Source organism: Aspergillus stella-maris (assembly GCF_047715825.1).
Source record: "Aspergillus stella-maris strain CBS 113639 unplaced genomic scaffold BDV14scaffold_25, whole genome shotgun sequence".
Classification (NCBI taxonomy): Eukaryota; Fungi; Ascomycota; class Eurotiomycetes; order Eurotiales; family Aspergillaceae; genus Aspergillus; species Aspergillus stella-maris.
This window is the reverse complement of record NW_027396819.1, coordinates 171,377-190,674: the sequence shown is the minus strand read 5'-3', so window position 1 is coordinate 190,674 and position 19,298 is coordinate 171,377. Positions and strand designations below refer to the sequence as shown.

Below are 19,298 nucleotides of genomic sequence, written 5' to 3'. Positions count from 1 at the left end.
ATATTCATTTTCTCCCATCATTCTCGGAGGACTTGACAGTGACTTGCCAGTGATCCAGGTCTGATGGAGCCCTATCCCCGAGTTGACTGGTCAAGTGTAAAGATATGTTTCACTGATCCTGGAACATGTACTATTTCTTGCCTTGCATATACTGGCTAGGAAGACCAGTCCTGGCGGTTCTAGGCCTTGATGAACTTTATCCAGCATGCATGCTCCTCCATCCGCGGGAACCGGTCGTCGTAGAATACTTCGTATCGAGCCGTGACACCGGGCGAAACACCCCGGAACTCAGGGGATATTTCTGTCTTGTAGCCTCGGTACACAGTAGCTAGGAGGGTTGTCATTTCAGCCATCGCGAGACTATAATAGCGACCATGGTTAGCAAGATTTACTACCCGGCTTGTTGGAGGGTCGTGAAAGGAGCTCAGGCTGGAGGGACTCACTGCATCCCAATACACATCCTCCCACCACTCGAAAAAGCCCAGAACCACCGTTTCATTTCCGCAACAGACAGATCCTCCTTTCCTGTTGCTGGATCCTTCTTCATCCACCGCTCGGGGTTGAATCTCTCTGGCTGTTCGAAGACATTTCCGTTTCGGTGTAATGTGTACGGACTTATACTCACCGTTGTACCAGCGGGAATGGTATACCCGTCGACAACTTCGACGGTCTCTGCAATTCGAGGTGCTGTTCCAGGGAGGGGCGCGAAGAGGCGGAGTGTCTCTTTAATGATTGCGTCTAGGTAGGGGAGTGTATCTGCCAATGGCGCATTCACGACCTCATCGTTGGGACCAACATTTAGAGAGCGGATCTCTTCACGAAGCCTTTCTTGGTAGACCTTATTCTCTGGTTGTGAGAGACAAAATATTGCCCACATGAGCGTATCACTCGTTGTATCGATTCCGGCAAGCAGATGGTCGGCGCACTCGCTCGCTATATCGAGGAACTCCAGCGGTGTTTCCGTCTTGAGGTTCTCCTTGCGCGATGTAAGGAAGAGGCGCTCTGCTATCGACTCGTTTGCTTCAAGCGTTGCAAGATGATTCACCTGCTCTGCAGCCTTAAGCGCGTACGCACGGATCCCAGTATACGTCGTCGGTCGCCGCATTGGTAGAAGCCGCAACGCCGACAAAACCGACTCAAAAGTGCTCGAGCGAGAATACAACCACCCCGTCAAACGCGGAAGATGAATAGTAAGCCACGACAACTTCCGTCTCGCAGGGTCGATGATATCACTTATTAAGGCTCTATCCGGAGCCCCCGGCGCAGAAAGAGCAGCCGTTGCACCGGGCTGATTCTTCCCGTACAGAAACTGCGAAATACTATCAAGCGAGAAGTAATGCAGTGTCGAGAAGATCTCAAGGTTGCCCTTATCATCCGCCTCATTGCTAATGAGGTCCATGAACTTCTTCACTTTGCTCTCGACCATACTTGCGTTTCGAGGCGAGAGCATCACGCTCTTCGAGTATGCGTGGTTGAGCATTTTCTTGCGGTCTGCACTCGTTAGATACCATAAACTAAACATGAAAAAGATAGGTACCTCTATGTTGAACCACAGGCCCAAATGTAAACAGATTCCGGCACCCATAGACATCAAACATGCGGTAAAAGTCATTCCTTTGAAAGACCGTTCCGGCGCCGTATAGTGTGCGCAGGGCGGAGAGGCTATTGAATGAGACTTCATTCGGTCCGATGCGTACGACTGAGCCGTATTTATCGTGGAGGGTCTGCATGTAGCGTGTGCGAGTGCCGCAGTAGTCTTCGAGTGCGAGGCGCCATTTTGTGAGTGCGAAGAGCTTGGGGCCTGGGATTGAGGAGAGGGGGGAGTGGATGAGGTTGATGTATATGTTGGCAGCGAGGTAAAAGAGGGTTAAGCAAATTGCCAATAAAAGAGGCTTGAATAGTGAATCCATTGCTACTTCCTTGTGTGATCTAGTCTAGGTGTGACGCTACATAAGACACTCGTTATAAGCAGCCCAGCTGTCTCCAACTTGCGGAGAAGGCACCAAGCATCTCCAACGGCCCAGCCAGCGGTAGTCGCGACCTGCAGATAAGACAACATCATCCAATCACAACGGCAAAACCCTCAGCAAGATCTTCTCCATCTTTCCCACCGGCGCACCGTCCGACAACCTCTCATGCTCATCAATCTCGCTCTTCGCCTTACCCAGCGCCAGATCCACCTCCGTTGGCCGCAAATACTTCGTCCTCTTAACGACTTTCCACCCCACGAATAACACGATAAAGAATACTATCATCGCGTAATCCAGGAAGAAATAAGTCAAATCCCAGTTCTTCGGCAGGTCCACGAAGACGTCGAATCCGAGGAGGAGGGCTAGGATTGCTGTGCTGGCGACCGCGATGTAGGAGGTGTAGGGCTGGAATTTACCCTTGTAGGGGAGGGTGTTTCGGTCTATGCCTTGGGCTTTTAGGGCGCGGTAGAAATGAATGTATGTTAGGCTGACGGAGAAGTGGTTGAGGAGTTGGTTTGCTGTTATGAGGACGACAAGGCTGGTGGGTTAGTATGGATGTTTATACTGGGTGGAGGGGTACTTACTAGTCCATGACCTTAGCTGAGCTTTCGGAGACTTGCAATAGTCCGAGAAGGCAGACTGACAATGAAGCAATGAGAGCGCGGATTCTATAAAGTTAGCAGTGTCTAAGGCCTTTAGGGACCGAGACTCACGGAATACCATTCTTCGTGCAATACGCAAAGAACTGCGGCGCTTTGCCCTCAACAGCCATCCCATGTAGTGTTCGCGTAGCCGAAAAGAGCAAGGCATTGCCAGCGCTCAGAAGCGAGAGTATGATGCCCGCATTGACCACACTGCCTAGACCTGCAATACCGAGTCTCTGCATGGAGATCACATACGGCGAGGCCGCGCCAGTCGAGACTCCTTCGCCCAGTAGCCTCGCGAGTGTGGGATCGTCATAGGGGATCACAATTCCGATGCATAGCGCGCCGCCGACAAAGAAGAGCAGGACGCGAACAAGGAAGGTCTTGTAGGCGCGCCCGATGACCTTTCGGGGCTGTTTTGTTTCTGCTGCTATCATGCTGAGGTACTCAGGCCTGGAACCCCCGATGAGTATCCCGTAGACCTGAAATTAGGACTGGAGCAACTCACCCGCAGATAGTAAAGCCAGCCCTCACAACAGCCGCGACAACTCCACAAAGTCGCCCACTAGGACCACCAACTAGATTCTCTGCAAAAGCACCGGGGTCGTTCCAGTATCTGAACCCGTATGTATCGTGCTGCGGATTCCCGCCGACCATCGTGATAAATGTGTAGAAGATGAGGGCGAGGGCAAGGAGGACTTTGAACATTCCCATGTAGAACTCTGCGGCGCCGAACCAAGTCACTGAGATGACATTCAAAACACTGCGACTGTGTAAGTATTTGGAATTATACTAAGAAAATCAGGGATTACCAATAAATAACCATCATAATAACCACCACCGCAGCCGCAGGCATAACATCCGTCCAGTACCCAATCATCAGACTTAGCGCGACAATCTCGAATGGAACAAGCAGGGCCCTATTCATACACTAGTTAGTATATTCCCAATATTAGCAACGACAACATACATATTCAAGAAGAAATTCCACCCCATCGCGAACCCGAGCGCTTCGTCCACCCACTTTGTAGCAAAGGTAATTGTTGCGCTGTGCACTGGCATATAAGTGACCATCTCGCCTGCTTCAGTTTAGTTCTGTTTCATGGATCCATTACGAAGAGAGAGGTACTAACCATAACACTCATTAACACAAAGCACACAACCAGCCCAAATAAGAAATCCCAAGAACAACCCAGCAGGCCCAGCCTTAGGCAGCGCAGTACCGATCGTAACAAATATAGCTGCACCAAACAAACAATCAACAAGTCAATCCATTTTCAGATTCTCCAAATGTAAGAGCGTATACGCACATGTCCCAATAGCAGCGGAGAGCGCAAAAAGCTGCACCTCCTTCGCTCCTAACTTCCGCTGCAGATGCTGCGAGCTCGAGCTGTGCGTAAGGGATCGGACTTCTCCAATTTCGTGGTCTGCGACGCTGCTGCTTTCGATGGGCGGGTCTTTTTCCATTGTTTTTGAGGACATTGTGTTTGTGTCGTGTTCGAAGGGTTTATTGGGATTGAATCTGATTACCATCAGGGAAAGTAAGAAGCTAAGCTTCCATCCGTGGACGCGCCAACAGGTTATGGTGAATTAAATGACGATAACCACCTAGCGATACCATTATTTCCCGAGACCCCTCAAAGTGTCTATCATTCCCCATGAGCCTGATAAGATAAGATACTCTGACAGGGGTACCTATTGGAAGCCAGGATCCCTTGCATCCTATCTCTCTAGCTGATACTTGGCGTCGGACTGTCCGACGGGGACTATTTAGGGAGTATGCACTGGCCACCTGGTTATCAAGCTCTGATATCAAGCATGCGGCTGTATAGCTGTAGATCTAGTTACACACTAACGCGTCTTGGTAAATGAGTGGTTGCTATTTGGACTTATTGCAACGCGTCTGCTCTCGGGCACTGATCAAAGGACCCAGCTAGGATTGCATCTCTAGGCTACCATACCTGCAAGCAAAACTGAAACAGCACCGCACCGTGGCTGAATTAAAAGTTCCCTAAGTCCTGCAAATACCACTTCTCTAGCATACATCCACCCGACCAAACCAATCCAGCCCAGGAAAACAAACTCCTACTCATCCTTCTTCCCAACATACCCACCTCCCCGTAGTCCAATATAACTAAACCCGCAAACCACAACCATAGAGGCGGACATCAGCCAGTACGCAGCCTGATACCCCTCAAGTTGAGCCATATCTGCATCCTTCCCCGAGTGCTCCGTCACCGAAGCCGCAACAGCCGCGCTGACAGCTAACCCGACTGAGTTTCCAACCTGCGAGACGGCATTGAACACTGCTCCTGCGAGAGCCTGGTTGGGGCCTGGGTATGCGAAGGATATTATTAAGTTTGAGACGGTGAAAAGTACTATACGGTCATCAGCTTCAATCTCTCTAGATTGAAAGGTATGGCAGGGAAGCGAGGGAGACAAACCATCCGAATGCACCGGACTCAAAAGCATACCAACAAACGGACCAGCCCAGTACCCCCCCTCCGGCCTGACAAGCGCCATAATAATTGGCGAGACGGTACTGAGGAGCGCTGAAACGAAGACCAACACACCAACGGAGATCTTATCCACCGTGTACCCGGTGAAAATGTTTGTGATTGCGCCGGCGATGACCATGGGGAGGAACATGAGTGAGGAGTGGAATGCTGATGTGTGTTGGATCTCTTGGAAGCTGCAGCCGCACTGTCAATATATCTTACATATCCTGTTGATGGGGATGGTGGGATCGGGTAGGGTGAGAAACGTACTATAACGACGTAAAATACTGCAACGCATTCAACTCAGCCCACGCAAAGAAAACAATCATGCATGTTGCGCTGAAGAGTTTGTTCTTCCAGAGGCTGTTGGGGATGAGGGCTGGTCGGCCTCGTCTCTCTTGGTACTCGACCCAGGCGACGAATGATGGGAGGAGGATCAGGGAGATCGCGAAGAGCGTGATTATGTATGGTTCGCTGAGGTTGTGGTAGCTTTCTGTTATTTTCCTGGCCCAGGTATTAGTATACCTTTACTAGAAGCCCGGTACCATACTACCAGGAGGACCAGTGTAGGGAGAAAGGGAATACTCACGCAAGAACAAACGAAACCAGCGCCAACGAAACACTAACCAGTCCAGCTCCAACCCAATCAACCCTCTTCAAGCCCTCCCTCTTACTCCCACTGTCCCCCTCTCCATCTCTCTGTACCTCAATCTCCCCCGGTAAACTCCAATACCCAATCCCACAAAAAACCGCATTAATCCCAGCACTGATATAATACCCCACGCGCCATCCAATCGAGTCCGCGAATATACCTCCCAATATCAAACCCACTGAATACCCAAGCGGCTGACCCATCCCCATACACGCGAATCCTAAATTCCGAGCTCGTCCAGGCGGGAATGTCCTCGTCATTAAAGATACTGCGCAGGGTAAACACATAGCGACTGCTATCCCCAATAACGTCCTGAACGCAATAAGTTCATTCCCTGATCTCGCGAGTCCACAGGCAAGTGTAAACCCCGCGAATAAAACAGATCCAGTTATCCAGACTTTTTTGGCGCCGATAACGTCTGCCACGGCACCGAAGATTAGCAACGTGCAGCCTGCTGAGAGGGCGTAGACGGCTGCGGGCCAGAGAAGGAGGTCGTGGTTTAAGTTCAGGTCCGTGGATATGGCTGGTAATGCGACTGTTAGGATTCCGGAGCCCATGGTGTTTAGGAAGGAGACGCCGGATAGGGCTATTACAGCTGTTATGGCGCGGGCTTTCATGAGAGGGATAGGCTGTTGTTCTGGTGCTGATGCATTGGGGGTGGTGTTCGTATTCGTGGTGGAGGGAACGGTTGGTGATGCTGATGCGAATGATGGTCGGGCATGGTTCTTGGTTCGTAGATCCTCGAGAAGGATCTCTTGCGTTTGAGACATATTGACAATCCTCAAGTGTATACTCAACTGATATTGCGCGTTCAAAAGTGGTGAGTACGGTGGAGATATATAGGTACCATAACCCTGGGCTGTACTGGCCGAAAACGGAACAATTCCGAGTGCAACGCTGAGTGCTTTTGTCAGCTTATCTATCAGCCCCAATTGGCCGTTTGTCAGCGAAAGGGCGCGAAAAACACAAAGACCATTGAGAGGACGAAGGATTTTGCAAGTAAACCAATTATTTACTAGATAATTTGGGGCGAAGATCCTGGTTGCGAGATCATCGCGCCTCTGACGCGTGGGCTGTAGGGGCTGGAACATGTAGCATTAACAGACATCTACAACTTTTATCGAACTTTTCTTGAAGAGAGTACGTATAGAGTGATTTTGATAGTTTTATGACTTTAATTCTCTGACTGAGTTAGACCCTTCCCATAGACCTTCCCGACCACATTCTCTAGAAAATTCACGAGCTGCTCGCCCTCCGTACCCCCTTGGTAAGCTCTATCCAACAACAAAAATCTGACAGCCGCTTCATAATCCACCCCCATACGATGCGCCAAATCTCCTTTAAGCTGATACTCTAGCAAGCGCATATGATTTCGCCGCGCACCATACGTACTCTTCCGGAATGCCGAGATAGGCCGCCAAAACCCAATCTCCACAAGAATAAGCCCGAGGCTGTACGCGTCGAATTCACGACAATAGCGATTTCCCGCCATCCTTGGATGCGAATAGTCGGGTTCGACATCGTTTTCGACCAGGGGAATTGAAAGTTCAAATCCAGTGTCGGGCCGCGCGTAGCTGAAGCCTGTTATATAGGGTTGCTTTAACCAGTCGAGGTTCTTGCTTCGGGCTGGTTTGAGGAAGATGATGTCGGAGCTGCGGAGGTTGCGATGTAGCCACTTTGCGGAATGGACTTGCAGAATGCTATTTGCAAGGACGCTGGCTAATTTGAATCGGTCGTTGAGAGTGGGAAATATCCTATCCGCCCCGGTCTGTGGATGAACCAGGTCGTAGAGTGGTACTATGTCTGGGACATCTTCAACATCGAGAGTTGGCAGTTCCCAAGCAATGCCGAAGCGGTTCCCAGGTTCGTCATGGCAGTATCCGATGCAATCGAGAACGTGGAGCGCCTGAGGTTTGGGCTTTCGACCGAGGAGAAGAGACAGCGAGGCGATGCGGTTCTTCATGATAGTGAACGTGTATTTGTCGTGAAGCTCTGGTGCGTACGGCCGCCAGTCAATGAGAAAAAGTTCGTCGCCTTTCTGAGCGATGCTTCTGTTGCGGTCGCGCTCTGGGCGGATTATGGTCATGCTCTCTAACGGGATGCAGTTTGCTGATTCATGCCTTGTATCCTCAGGGGCGTCTTCAAGGCTGAGGAAATGCATTCTCTGGTCAACCGTTTTTGATAGCCCAGAGTATGTTGATTCAGTGGCATCTCTGAGTGTCGCCAATTTGTTCACGTCGTCATTCGCAGAAGACAACAGACAGACCCCGTGAAAGTCCACCAGGGACGCCATTCTCTGGGCCCCGTGAAGCAATGCGTAAAGCCCGTTGTTCAACTCTCGCAAGTCCACAACCAATCTCTCAAAGTTTTTCCGGTCGAACAGGAACCGTAGCCCGGTGGCTAGCGAGTGGGATTGAGTTTTTTCGTTGACGCGACGTTTCAAATCAGAAAGAACGGCAGACGTTTGGATGTACTCCGTTGGACTGCTTTGGAGAGAGCTGGATTCGGAAGGCGCGATGCTGGCGCCATATCGCTTCTTCATGACCGCTGCATCCTGCGTGATGCTATGGATTTGTCTTAGGACTGTCAAAACAGTGTCCAGATCCTGTGCTGGAAGACGGCATGTCTCTTCAGTAAACCCTGACGTTCGGCCCCAGATGACAAGCCTCTTTTCCTCAATTTGCAGTCGGCAGAGCAGGATGGCAGAGTCTTGACCCAGTCCTTTGATGTCAGAGACAAGCTGGTACCCTTGAAGGCAGCTGCCAAATAAAGCGATAACACTCAAGACAAGCCCCGCGGCCTCCATCTTGCGGCTAGAAAAAGATGAGATCAAAGTTCGATTGCGAGTCAGTAAGGTTGTAACCTGGAGAAAGATGTCAGATGTCAGCGCTAAGAGGCATCCAATCAACAAACCCTAGCTGCAAGGCTGGATGCGCCCGGCGATATCGAGATCGCCTGCTTGGCTCGCTTGTTATTCCTGCCTTGGGATGTTTGCATTTGCCTTTGTCAATGTAACTCTCGCAAGTCGCTCATAAGTTTGACATCCACCTTCTGCAAGAATGGTTGAATCAAGCAATACCACGATGGCCTCTCCCCTATCCTCGCTGTCGTCGCAAGACTCCTCCCCAGAGCTATCCAAATCATGGATCCGACAAAGCACAGCCCCGATGAGCCATGGAAACAACAATAATGATGGAGTTGTCGTATCCCCATCCGACATTGCAATAACGCAACTAGCGATAATGGGCCTCTGGATGGGTCGCAACTGTCGCGAAATCACCAACAATACCGATGCCGTTTTCCAACTGGACAGTAAAGCAGATACCGGTGGAGTACTGGGACAGGGATACTCTGCCTCTATTACGAGCGTAAATGATACGTTAATGGTCAATGGATCAAGATCGAATTCACTCCATGTTGTGCGAAAGCATGTTCGACTATGGGGCAGTGAAGGGCGCCAGACAGCACTGGACACTGTACGGGAGATTCGTGTCCTCACGCACCAGCCGATAAGGAGACACTCGAATATTATCTCGCTAGTTGCTTTTGAATGGGTGTTTTGGCCAGGCGAGAACCCAGGTGTGTCGCCAGTGCTCTGTCTTGAGCGATCGGAATTGGGTGATCTCGCCACATTCCAACGGGAGCATAAGCTGCAATATGAAACAAAGAAACGGATATTCCTTGACGTGGCAAATGGCCTTCTGGGGTTACACGAGACTGGTGTCGTTCATGGCGATATTAAGAGTGAGAATATCCTGATATTTGAGAGCGATGAGGGCTATACTGCAAAACTCTGCGACTTTGGCTTTGCAGTCTTTTTGGCCGACATCAGCAAGGAGAAAGCACGGCTTCTGGGAGGGACACATCCTTGGACAGCACCGGAGTGGAAGAAAGAGTTGCCCTTCCCACGTTATTTTCTAAAACTCACAGATGTGTATTCTTTGGGTCTGCTGTTGTGGAGACTTTTGTTGGACGGGGATAATCCATTCAAGCATCTATTGCTGAAGGATAAGAACATCGACCAGGCGAAAGTGGAAGATCCACCGCTTCTGTATTATGCACAAGCATCCATATTGCCACTGCCAGATTATGCCTTTCATCTTCTGGAAATATTCGCACTGCTGGCGTGCACCATCCAGAGGAATCCCTCAAAGCGGAACCTGCGCGCAGCAATAAGAATCGCGAGTGATGAAGAACAGCTGGTCTCCCGCAAAATCCTTCCACAGTTGACAAACAACCCCCTTTTCTTTGCTGAGGGTTCACAGATCAAGAATATTTGCGTGCCCGTCCGACTGCGCGTGCTCGGCCATCTGCGTAGGAGTGCAATACAGATGCCCTCAGATCCAGCGTGGAGGTCCGATTTCCCCGGCGAGAATCCAGTCGTCATGAGCCTAATTGAGCATGCCCTGGGCGATGGTGGTCTGGCTCTGGATGATGATCCGGCCGAAATAATGCGATGGATAACGCATCTAGCAAATCACAATTTCGTACCAATGCAAGGAATCATTGTCCGAATGTACGACTACTTCGGCCAGCCAATGCCGCTAGAGGTACAACAAAAGGCAAACGAGTATCTAGCCAATGGGGTAGTCAATGGATCCGTTACGGCTGCATCAGACTACGAAAGATATTGGCCTACGCTACAGTATCAGACATGGGATAGCCCGGACGACTTCTTCTTCACCAGTCGTACGTTTCACGGCAATGGAGTTGGCTTCAGGTTGGATCACAAGGCAGCAGAGCTGCAGGATACGGCATCTGTATACGAGAACTTGCGAGCATTCGGCGGCAAACAGGAAATATTATGTCAATTATACGGCTTGGACAAAGGAAACACACTGCTCCACGGATGCGCCATGTTAGGCCTCGCTGAAACCGCACAGATGCTCATCAGTGCCGGGGCAGATACCAACGCCCGCAACGACAATGGAGATACGCCACTTCTTCTTGCTTGTCGCAATGGAAAGTTTCCCATGATGTTGAAGTTGGTTACTAAGGGTGCTCGCGCGGATATACCGAACAAGTACGGCGAGATGCCCCTCCATTGGGTACTTAACATTCCCAACGACACGATTGTTCACGCCGGTATTCCAGGGAACATGCTTACTTTGGCCATTGATATGTGTCTCCACGCCGGTGGCCGTCTAGATGCGAAAGCGGAGATGTGGTGCTCCGCAGGTGACTATTACGACAGGCTGCGGTGGGCTGCTGGTACGCCTCTGCATAGAGCTGTTTCCAGACGAAATATTCCTGCAGCGAGGGTGTTGCTACTGAGGGGCTCTGATGCGACTTGCTTAGATGGAAGAGAAGAGCAGTTGACACCACTCGATATCGCCATGCATCACCACAACGAACCAATGCTCCACTTACTCCTGGACAACTGCAAGTCTAAAGTAAACACACACTATGCAAGCGGACATACACTGTATAGTAGGGCGGTGGCGTCAGTGAAAATTCTCGAGATGATCATCATTCATGGCAAGGAATATCCGAAAGCTGTCAATGATACCCTAAACCTACTTATCTTCGCTGGCTTCGACATCTCCCGCGCGCAAACAGACTACATCGGTGGACACAAATACGAGCTCGACGCACTGTTTGTAGCGGTGCGATATGAGAAGCTGGCATGGGTACAATTCTTCCTATCCTCGAGACTCTGCATGGAGATACTCGATATCAACAGGCCAAACGGCGAATTTGGAATGACACCTCTGCACCAGTCTATCCATGACCATACCAAATCGATCTTCATGGCGTTGTTAGAGGCGGGGGCTGACCCCTCTCGGACCTGCTCGATCATGTCCCTTCATCATGCAACGAGCGAAATTAATATGAGAATCACGAGCCTGCACCTTGTTGCTCAGCAGGGCGACCCTGATCTCTTCTTTACGAATCGCCTTCTTCATCATGGCCTTGAGATTGACGTGCCGGACCCTTACGGAATTACCCCGTTTGCGACTGCAGTTATAGAAGGGAACCTGCATATTGCAAATTCATTTTTGGAACATGGCGCAGATATCAACAGACACATGGGAACAGCCAAGTCGAACCCCGAAGACCGAAGGTCTATACTAGCCAATATACTAAGCAGGGACTGTACGCTCATTGTTAACAGACTGAAGTATCTCCTCTGTGACCCCGAGGACGTTGATCCCGCGCTCCAGCGACATGGTTCTCCTGCTGCATTCGAGGTCGGAGAGTCAATCAGTGCCTTCCATGTCTTTCTGAACGCCCAAAAAGGGAGACAGGATGGGCCATTCAGAGCTTGCCTTGCAATACTCCTCAGGGCGTTCTCAGCGCCATGGCAGCTGGATTACCGGGATAAGAAAGGGCGAACACCACTGCATATCGCAGCAATGCATGGGAACACGGTCGCCGTTTCGGCGCTGAAGGCTACCGGAGCAAGGAGTGATGTAATGGATAATGAAGAGAAGATACCTGGGGGATTTGAGAGAGGTCAGCTTCAATGATGAGCAAATGGCCAAGACGACGGATGCTCTCGCGATATCGGGCTAGTGGGCACCAATTACAAGAAACTGCCACCGCTGTACTTCCCCATATAGTATAATGTGCAGTGTCGGATAACCCGACGTCGCGATTATTGGGTTGAAAATAGTGTGAGGCTCGGCAGTGGAGGCAGTTCTTAAATGGATCTTGGGTGCTCTGACAGACCTGATCGCTATCGTAAAGTGAAAATGCTCCAAGTCCCATGCCAGGTATGGCAAATACTCGGGAAGGTTTTCAACGACGCAAGAAAATCAATCGCCCCATACTTCCAACTCCAATCGTATTCGTACATCTCGGCCTAAAAGACAATACTTCCACCCCAGGACAAGACTTGACCCCGCATTGCTTAACAGCTGAGCTAAGACGCCTGCCCATGGGGTTACAAGCCTAGAGCGCGGGTGACTCCAACCTAGCCCTAACTCGGCCTGGATCCTGGCCCCTGCTCAATCCTTCAGGTCACAATTGCAGCGCCACGCGTTGATAGCGGGCTAACTCACGCCGAACGGTTCTTTGTCTTCTGCTATTTGTTGAAGTTTGGGTTTGGTTGAAAGAGGTCGACCCGGTAGGGTAGTTTAATGCCGACTGTTAAGCCGGTTCGCGGTGAATTATCCCGAGGGTCGTCGACACCTTGACCTATCTAGTGCAGATGTATAAGGTGGCTCCATCTACTTATCTTTATCCCCAGGAAAACCCGACTACATTCCACCCTTCCCCAGATATTCGAGGACTAACAGCTCACAATGCCCCTCTGGAAACGCAAAATCACCGTCCGAGACGACACCCTCACCTCAGCCGTGAACCTAACACTACGGCAATCCCTCCTCCCAAATGCACTGGGTACGCCCACCCTCCCTGACCCTCCCAATAAACCTACCATAATAACGCCACCTAACTAACGTATTCTGCAGTAACAATCCTCTTCTTCCTCTGGGGCTTCGCCTACGGCCTCCTCGACGTCCTAAACTCGCACTTCCAATCGACACTAAATATTACAGCGAGCAAGTCAAGTGGATTGCAGGCTTCGTACTTCGGTGCTTATTTTGTTTGTCCATTGACTGTGAGCGGGTGGTTGGTTAGACGGTTTGGGTTCAGGGTTACGTTTATGACTGGTATGTTCCAAAACCAAATAAGGGCGATGAGGAGGGATAGGTGCTAATGGTTGTGATGGGCAGGGCTCGCGACGCTGACTGTGGGGTGTCTGCTTTTTTGGCCCAGTGGGGTGAAAAAGTCGTTTGGGGGGTTTTGTGGGAGTATGTTTGTATGTTACCTACCCCCAATATATGAACTCTTCTAACAAAGAATTGATAGGTCGTGGGAGCAGGTCTCTCAACCCTCGAAACAGCCGCTGATCCGTTCGTGCTTCCATCCACCATCCACTCCACCCACTGACAAGTATGCATAGCTTCCTCTCAATCTGCGGCCCACCCCGCTACAGCGAAATCCGGCTCAACTTTGCACAAGCCGTGCAAGGTGTAGGCACATTCGTCGCCCCCCTCCTCGCGTCACGAGTCTTCTTCGCAAACACAGTCGATACAGACCAAGGTCTCGAGAACGTGCAGTGGGTGTACCTCGGCGTCGCGGGCTTCGTGGCGCTCCTCATAATCCTCTTCTTCCTTGCGCCGTTCCCTGAAATCACAGATGCAGACCAGCATGCGCTTGAGGGGATGATTAGCGAACACGGACACGGTGCTGATGAGAAACCGCTCAGGAAACAATATACCCTGTTCATGGGCGTTTGGAGTCAGTTCTGTTATATTGGGGGTCAGGTTGCGCTCGCGGGGTACTTTATTAATTTTTGTTTGGAGGCGGGGTATGACAGTGCTATGTCTTGTATGTGCCTACCTTTCTCTCCTCCCCATTTATTCCTTGGTTTGTATAACGCTAATGCGTTCGAATGGCGCAGCGGACCTCCTAGCCGTCGCGCAGGGCCTCTACGCATTCAATCGGTTCCTCGCGACAGGACTTATGATGATGAAGGCCTTCAAGCCGCGGTATATGCTCGCAGCGTATCTGGGTCTCTGTATTGTATTCTCCATTGCGGCAATGAATACATCTGGTGCTGCGAGCGTTGCGCTTGCGATTTTGGTGTTTTGTTTTGAGTCGGTACGTTGCTCCATACTCTTTTCATCTTCTAATTTCTCCGGATAAAGGGTGGAATGGCATGATACTAAGAGACGGTATACAGTGCTGCTTCGCAACAATTTTCACACTTGCCCTCCGCGGCTTAGGCCGGCATACAAAAACAGGCGGGTCGTTTCTCGTTGCTGCTATTTCGGGCGGCACGGTCTTTCCTCCTATGATGGGTGCTATTGTTGTACGTCACCCCCCTTGAACCCCGAATTCTCCACCCAGAGGCTAATGCATGTGTTTGTCTGCAGGATAGCAAAAACGCACACCTGGCCATGGTTATCCCCATGATGGGGTACATATTAGCCTTTATCTTCCCTGTGTATGTTAATGTTTTCAAGAGGGATGTTATGGATGCGCATCGGAATACGGACATTAATGTTGATGTGCATGTTGGGGACCTGAAGGGTGTTGAGGGGGGTATGGAGATGCAGGGGACGGGGAGGGTCGAGGAGGTGGAGAGGGTTGATGGTACGAGGGTGTGAATATACATGTGGTATAATGGGTACGCCAAAGGGGCACATAAAAATGGATGAATTAATCTGGATTTATGTGAAAGCTACTGGCATATCAGGTGGTGCGTTGAGTAGCTAGGTCTGGGTAGTTAAGGGTGCGACCGTTTAGCCTCGTTGGTGCTGTTGCTGCGGATTCCAAGTTCCTGCAGAACTACAAGTATGATTACCAATTTGGTCTTTCAATATATCTACGTAGCATCACGCTTGCGACTCAACAGCTTAGGCTTTTGAGGACTACACGCTCTGGCCTGTTGGGTATCTGAACACCACGTCGCGCAGTTCAATGTCACCCTTCATTTCCGGTAAACGCTCGCCTTTAGTCTCGTTACAGGCATCGATGCACACGCGTCGGTCCAGCAAAGCCTTGATATCCTGAGCTGCCTGCCGAGACTTGCTCATATCCGGCGCAAAAGAGAAAGTAGCTCCGGCACTGAACGCACCTGCAATAACAGCTGCATAGGCGATAAAAAACTGCACCCTTGAATAGCCTTCATGGACAACAAGCCACCCGCCGTACCAGAAGGCCAGCGCGATGCAGAGAAAGCTAGCGGACTGCGACGCCGCATAGAGTACCGAAGACTTGAGTGTTGAGATGACTGATTTCCGGCGCTGGGTCTATGGCTATTATTGCCCAGCAAGCTACCAGTTGTCGCTGGGTCATCAAAATCTGATAGTTAGATCCTGCCACTATATATTTTCGCGAGGGACCGCATCCCACGAGCAACTATCGTACGGTGTGACGCGCTGGAGTAGTCCCATAGGACAAATCCTCCACGAGCGACGAAAAGAACAGGAACATGGACAATGATTGTAGAGCCTGTATGGCAGACTCGCTGCGACACCGCGACGCGACGAATCGTGTTTTTTGGAGGTGGGAGGCGAAACATATTCTTGCAGCGCCTGACATATTTAGTTCCACTGAGTCCGTTCGTGTGGACCATGCAAAATAGTAATCATGACAAGAAGATGTGTGAAATACGGTAATGCACGAACGTTTACAGATGGGTTTCATATGTATCTCATACTGCATCCTCCTACCATTTTAAGAAAATGCAGTGCCTCGTAAGCCCATCTCCAAGTGACAAGAGCCTCGAGCAGTACGAAAACCCCACGAGCAAAAAAGCGCGGGTGGTAAATGGTTAGTGCCCTTGTCGTACTTCTGCAGTGTATTTGCTTTTTCCCCTTCCGCCGCAAAACCCGATCGATATTCGATAATGAGGCGGCGCCGCACGAAAGTCATGGAATGGCATGATGATGTGGATCTTCTTTCTAGATTAAAATGACTCGTGCGGATTTGCAGAATGATTTGCCGGCGCTGGACCCACGAGGATGTGCAGTGGAGCAATATGACATTTGTATCCTCGAGGAGGCTGTGATAGATCACTTTCGATGGCGGTGCCTTACTAGTACTTCCTACTTCCGTGCCTTCCCGGGGGCTTTCTTCGGAATCATCCGTGCTAAGTAAAGTACTGCTGATTTTGGAGAAGCGTATGAGGTTGTTAGTGGGACCACAATATCAGAAGCTGATGGATTCAGGGTCTAAATCCATCTGCTGACATCCTCCCGCACCAGAAGAAAATATCAAACACCGAAAAGCTGAACGGACAAGGATTGTGCCTCTCAAACTCGCCAAGTCCCACTATTGTGTCCTCCATCTGCAAATCCCGACAAATTAGCACGCAGCCCTCAAATTGGGCAATAAGGTGTTCTAACCTGAAGAAAGAAACCATGCTATGAGAACAAAGCAGCGCCAATCAGACTCAATAACTGACCACACAAGCCGGCAGTTTATCCAGGACCTTCCCTACCCGGGTTTCGGCTTCTGAATCCTTGATCCTCGTGGCGACGGACAATGAAAGTCGAGAACATGTTTGCGCCGGAACTAATCTATCGAGCCACGCTAGCTACCATAAGCCTAGGTAGTCAAAGCCAAACTAAAGGAATGCTAATGCTGGGTTCTTACGGACGGACTTAATTTGGAGGAACTAGTCCTGGTATTTTAGAAAGTCCGCGTTAACTCCAGACGAGGATCTCAAATGCACACATCACTTGGAGACGCAAGTCAAAACTGTAAAAATTAAGTCCCCTCGCATACCGAAACGCCCCAGATCCCGTCTCCATTCTCCATTCTTCACTCACCTAGTCTAACTACACGTGCGAGGTGATCGACCAGGTCGATCTTCTGACAGATCATGGCGAGCGGGACGCGATCGAGACCACTGGATTTGACAGCGGACCCACACGAGGGATGCGCATGCTTGTTGATTCATCGTGGGCTCGGACGTGCATTAGCATGCTATTTAAGATTTCGCGTCTCCTGCAGGTGGTTGAGTTTCGCCCTGGGAAGAGAACAGTGCGTGACTCAAAAATAGGCTCTCCCCTGCGAAGTGGCTGCGACTCCTTTCTCTCATTTTGCGACTGGTTGTGAATTCTTATCGACGGTTTTTTCGAGTATATGGCGGACGGTGTTCGGTTCGATTCGGAATTTAATCGATTACTTCGATAGTTGTCGAGTGGCACTGCCCTTCCGTGTGATATCGTGCGACTCTGACCCTGGCTGTCCCACGGGACACCGCGACGAAACATGGCGGACTCAATAAGCCCGATCTCGAAGCCCTCGATGTACACTGCGATCTGGGTCCAGTATGGAATTTGCACAGCAGTCATGGTTCTCCGGGGCTATTCGCAGTTCTTCGTCCTGCGGAAGTTTGCGACGGATGATTTTGTTATGCTCGGTGCTTACGTTCGTAACCCTACCTATCCACCTGATTCTCCTCCACCCAACGCAAGGCGAAGAACACTGCTAATATTAGTTCATGGATAGATAATCCAAGGTGTCGCCTCGGCCCTCGTAACAACAGCAACACACTGGGGTCTCGGCTCGCCAATCTTAGACCTAGATTACATCAAGGTCACGCAAGTCCTGAAATACACCATGATTTCTCAACCGTTTGGCGTGATCGCCCCCCTACTCGGTCGAATCTCATTTATGCTGTTCCTGCTTAACTCGGTGATAACGGTGCATACTGCAAGTGGTCTTCGGCGGAAGTTACTGTGGTGTTTGATTGCCCTCCAGGTGCCGGTGAACATTGTTCCGTGCATTTTGCAATTCACGCAGTGTGACCCTGTCGACGCGCTTTGGGATCCGTCGAGGCTTATGACGCATTGTCAGGGGGCTCTGGTTGTTAAGCGGTTTGGATACTTTCAGGGTGGTACGCAATTCCCTGTCCTTCTGGTGCAAGATATGGAGGAGGGTTGCTAATAATGGATGCAGGATTCAATGCGCTAACGGACCTGATCCTCATCATTATCGGCGTCGCTGTGATTATATCGCTTAAAATGCGCCGCTCGAATAAGATGGTTCTTGGTGGGATTCTGTCGCTGAGTTTGCTGTATTTGCTATACCGGGCGTCTTCAAAGAGAGACGGGAAAACTGACAAAAGCAGCGCCATGATTGCCGCGATCCTCAAGACTGTCCAGCTGGGCAAAATAAGCTCGATGGAGTTCAGCAGTGCGTTACTCCCCTCTCATATCGAAACTGTCATGATGGACTGGAAGGAAAGAGAGAATGCTAACGATTCGCAGAAGCAATGGGTCTTTGGGCGATCTGGTTCCTGTATGCCCCAAACCTCTTTACCATCCCCCTCCATATCCCATTTCAACCCATGCTAACAAAGACCAAACAGAACAGAAGGAACAGTCGTAATAACAACAGCCTCTGTCCCCCGCCTGCGCGCAATAATGGTCATCGGGCGCCAACGCTCTAAATCATCCTACAACTACAACTACAACTACGGGAACTACAACAACTACAATGGCGCAACACTAAATTCATCCCGCTTAGACCCCCACCGGACACGCCCGACAACATCCGATAAAAACCAGATTCTTATGACGACGGATCTGCATATTGAGAGGGAGGATATGCCTCCCGAGTTCGTGAGACAAAATAGTCAAGGGAATGGCGGGATTAGAAGGGGAAGAAGTGTGTTGAGTGCGCATGGAGACGGCACGACGAATCCCAATGGGGCAGGGAGTTTGACGACTGTGCAGGCAGCGGGGATGGAAAGTGGGGTTGAGCTTCTGCCGATGGCGAAGGAGAGGAGTGCTATCTAGCTGGCATGAACTTGTTGGGATTGGTGGGTGGTTTTTGTTTGATAGATCCAGCTTTTATATACCCCTTTGTTTGGAATTGAGGATTTTGTCTGTTTAAGGTGCACTGTACTGTACAACTGGAGATTACGGAGTAGACTAGAAGGTAGGTATTAACAATGCCATTGACGTATCTTATCATCCCATCTCATTACAGCATTAGGTTAAACAATAGGCGTTCCTGATTAAGTACAGATCAGACATATCACATTCCCCAAACCAGCTACGTCAGC

At 50.3% G+C, this 19,298-nt stretch overlaps 7 protein-coding genes across 7 annotated transcripts; 3 read left to right on the top strand and 4 right to left on the bottom strand.

Moving 5' to 3' along the window:
- Positions 1-439: 439 nt before the first annotated feature.
- On the bottom strand, positions 440-3,688 carry BDV14DRAFT_208720 (amino acid permease-domain-containing protein; the record flags this gene model as incomplete). Its single annotated transcript, XM_073775471.1, has 7 exons — positions 440-1,491; positions 1,637-1,892; positions 2,112-2,508; positions 2,555-2,638; positions 2,684-3,067; positions 3,123-3,377; positions 3,585-3,688. 7 exons carry the CDS (start codon positions 3,686-3,688, stop codon positions 440-442), a joined length of 2,532 nt encoding a protein of 843 aa, XP_073628446.1.
- Positions 3,689-4,699: 1,011 nt separating this feature from the next.
- BDV14DRAFT_189570 (major facilitator superfamily domain-containing protein) lies at positions 4,700-6,534 on the bottom strand (the record flags this gene model as incomplete). Its single annotated transcript, XM_073771222.1, has 4 exons — positions 4,700-4,992; positions 5,059-5,306; positions 5,383-5,616; positions 5,702-6,534. The coding sequence occupies 4 exons, from the start codon at positions 6,532-6,534 to the stop codon at positions 4,700-4,702; spliced, it is 1,608 nt and encodes a 535-aa protein (XP_073628445.1).
- A 374-nt stretch (positions 6,535-6,908) lies between these two features.
- On the bottom strand, positions 6,909-8,742 carry BDV14DRAFT_172721 (prion-inhibition and propagation domain-containing protein). Its single transcript, XM_073768626.1, has one exon. It carries the CDS (start codon positions 8,568-8,570, stop codon positions 6,939-6,941), a length of 1,632 nt encoding a protein of 543 aa, XP_073628444.1. The 5' UTR covers positions 8,571-8,742; the 3' UTR covers positions 6,909-6,938.
- A 105-nt stretch (positions 8,743-8,847) lies between these two features.
- On the top strand, positions 8,848-12,234 carry BDV14DRAFT_199883 (uncharacterized protein; the record flags this gene model as incomplete). The annotated part of the gene is made up of 1 exon (XM_073773387.1): positions 8,848-12,234. The coding sequence occupies one exon, from the start codon at positions 8,848-8,850 to the stop codon at positions 12,232-12,234; it is 3,387 nt and encodes a 1,128-aa protein (XP_073628443.1).
- Positions 12,235-12,837: 603 nt separating this feature from the next.
- On the top strand, positions 12,838-15,110 carry BDV14DRAFT_55512 (major facilitator superfamily domain-containing protein). The gene is made up of 8 exons (XM_073777019.1): positions 12,838-13,108; positions 13,180-13,380; positions 13,444-13,529; positions 13,580-13,623; positions 13,674-14,101; positions 14,175-14,374; positions 14,457-14,585; positions 14,650-15,110. Exons 1-8 carry the CDS (start codon positions 13,012-13,014, stop codon positions 14,881-14,883), a joined length of 1,419 nt encoding a protein of 472 aa, XP_073628442.1. The 5' UTR covers positions 12,838-13,011; the 3' UTR covers positions 14,884-15,110.
- A 37-nt stretch (positions 15,111-15,147) lies between these two features.
- On the bottom strand, positions 15,148-15,820 carry BDV14DRAFT_199881 (uncharacterized protein; the record flags this gene model as incomplete). Its single annotated transcript, XM_073773386.1, has 2 exons — positions 15,148-15,528; positions 15,647-15,820. 2 exons carry the CDS (start codon positions 15,818-15,820, stop codon positions 15,148-15,150), a joined length of 555 nt encoding a protein of 184 aa, XP_073628441.1.
- Positions 15,821-17,253: 1,433 nt separating this feature from the next.
- BDV14DRAFT_172718 (uncharacterized protein) lies at positions 17,254-19,193 on the top strand. Its single transcript, XM_073768625.1, has 5 exons — positions 17,254-17,656; positions 17,738-18,125; positions 18,188-18,424; positions 18,499-18,529; positions 18,600-19,193. The coding sequence occupies exons 1-5, from the start codon at positions 17,498-17,500 to the stop codon at positions 19,027-19,029; spliced, it is 1,245 nt and encodes a 414-aa protein (XP_073628440.1). The 5' UTR covers positions 17,254-17,497; the 3' UTR covers positions 19,030-19,193.
- Positions 19,194-19,298: the final 105 nt, after the last annotated feature.

Coding starts and splice junctions, on each gene's coding strand:
- BDV14DRAFT_55512 (XM_073777019.1), top strand. CDS start 13,012: ATGCCCCTCTGGAAACGCAAAATCACCGTCCGAGACGACACCCTCACC. Junction 13,109..13,179: donor CCTCCTCCCAAATGCACTGG/GTACGCCCACCC, acceptor CGTATTCTGCAG/TAACAATCCTCTTCTTCCTC. Junction 14,586..14,649: donor CTATGATGGGTGCTATTGTT/GTACGTCACCCC, acceptor GTTTGTCTGCAG/GATAGCAAAAACGCACACCT.
- BDV14DRAFT_172721 (XM_073768626.1), bottom strand. CDS start 8,570: ATGGAGGCCGCGGGGCTTGTCTTGAGTGTTATCGCTTTATTTGGCAGC.
- BDV14DRAFT_172718 (XM_073768625.1), top strand. CDS start 17,498: ATGGCGGACTCAATAAGCCCGATCTCGAAGCCCTCGATGTACACTGCG. Junction 17,657..17,737: donor TTGTTATGCTCGGTGCTTAC/GTTCGTAACCCT, acceptor GTTCATGGATAG/ATAATCCAAGGTGTCGCCTC. Junction 18,126..18,187: donor GTTTGGATACTTTCAGGGTG/GTACGCAATTCC, acceptor TAATGGATGCAG/GATTCAATGCGCTAACGGAC.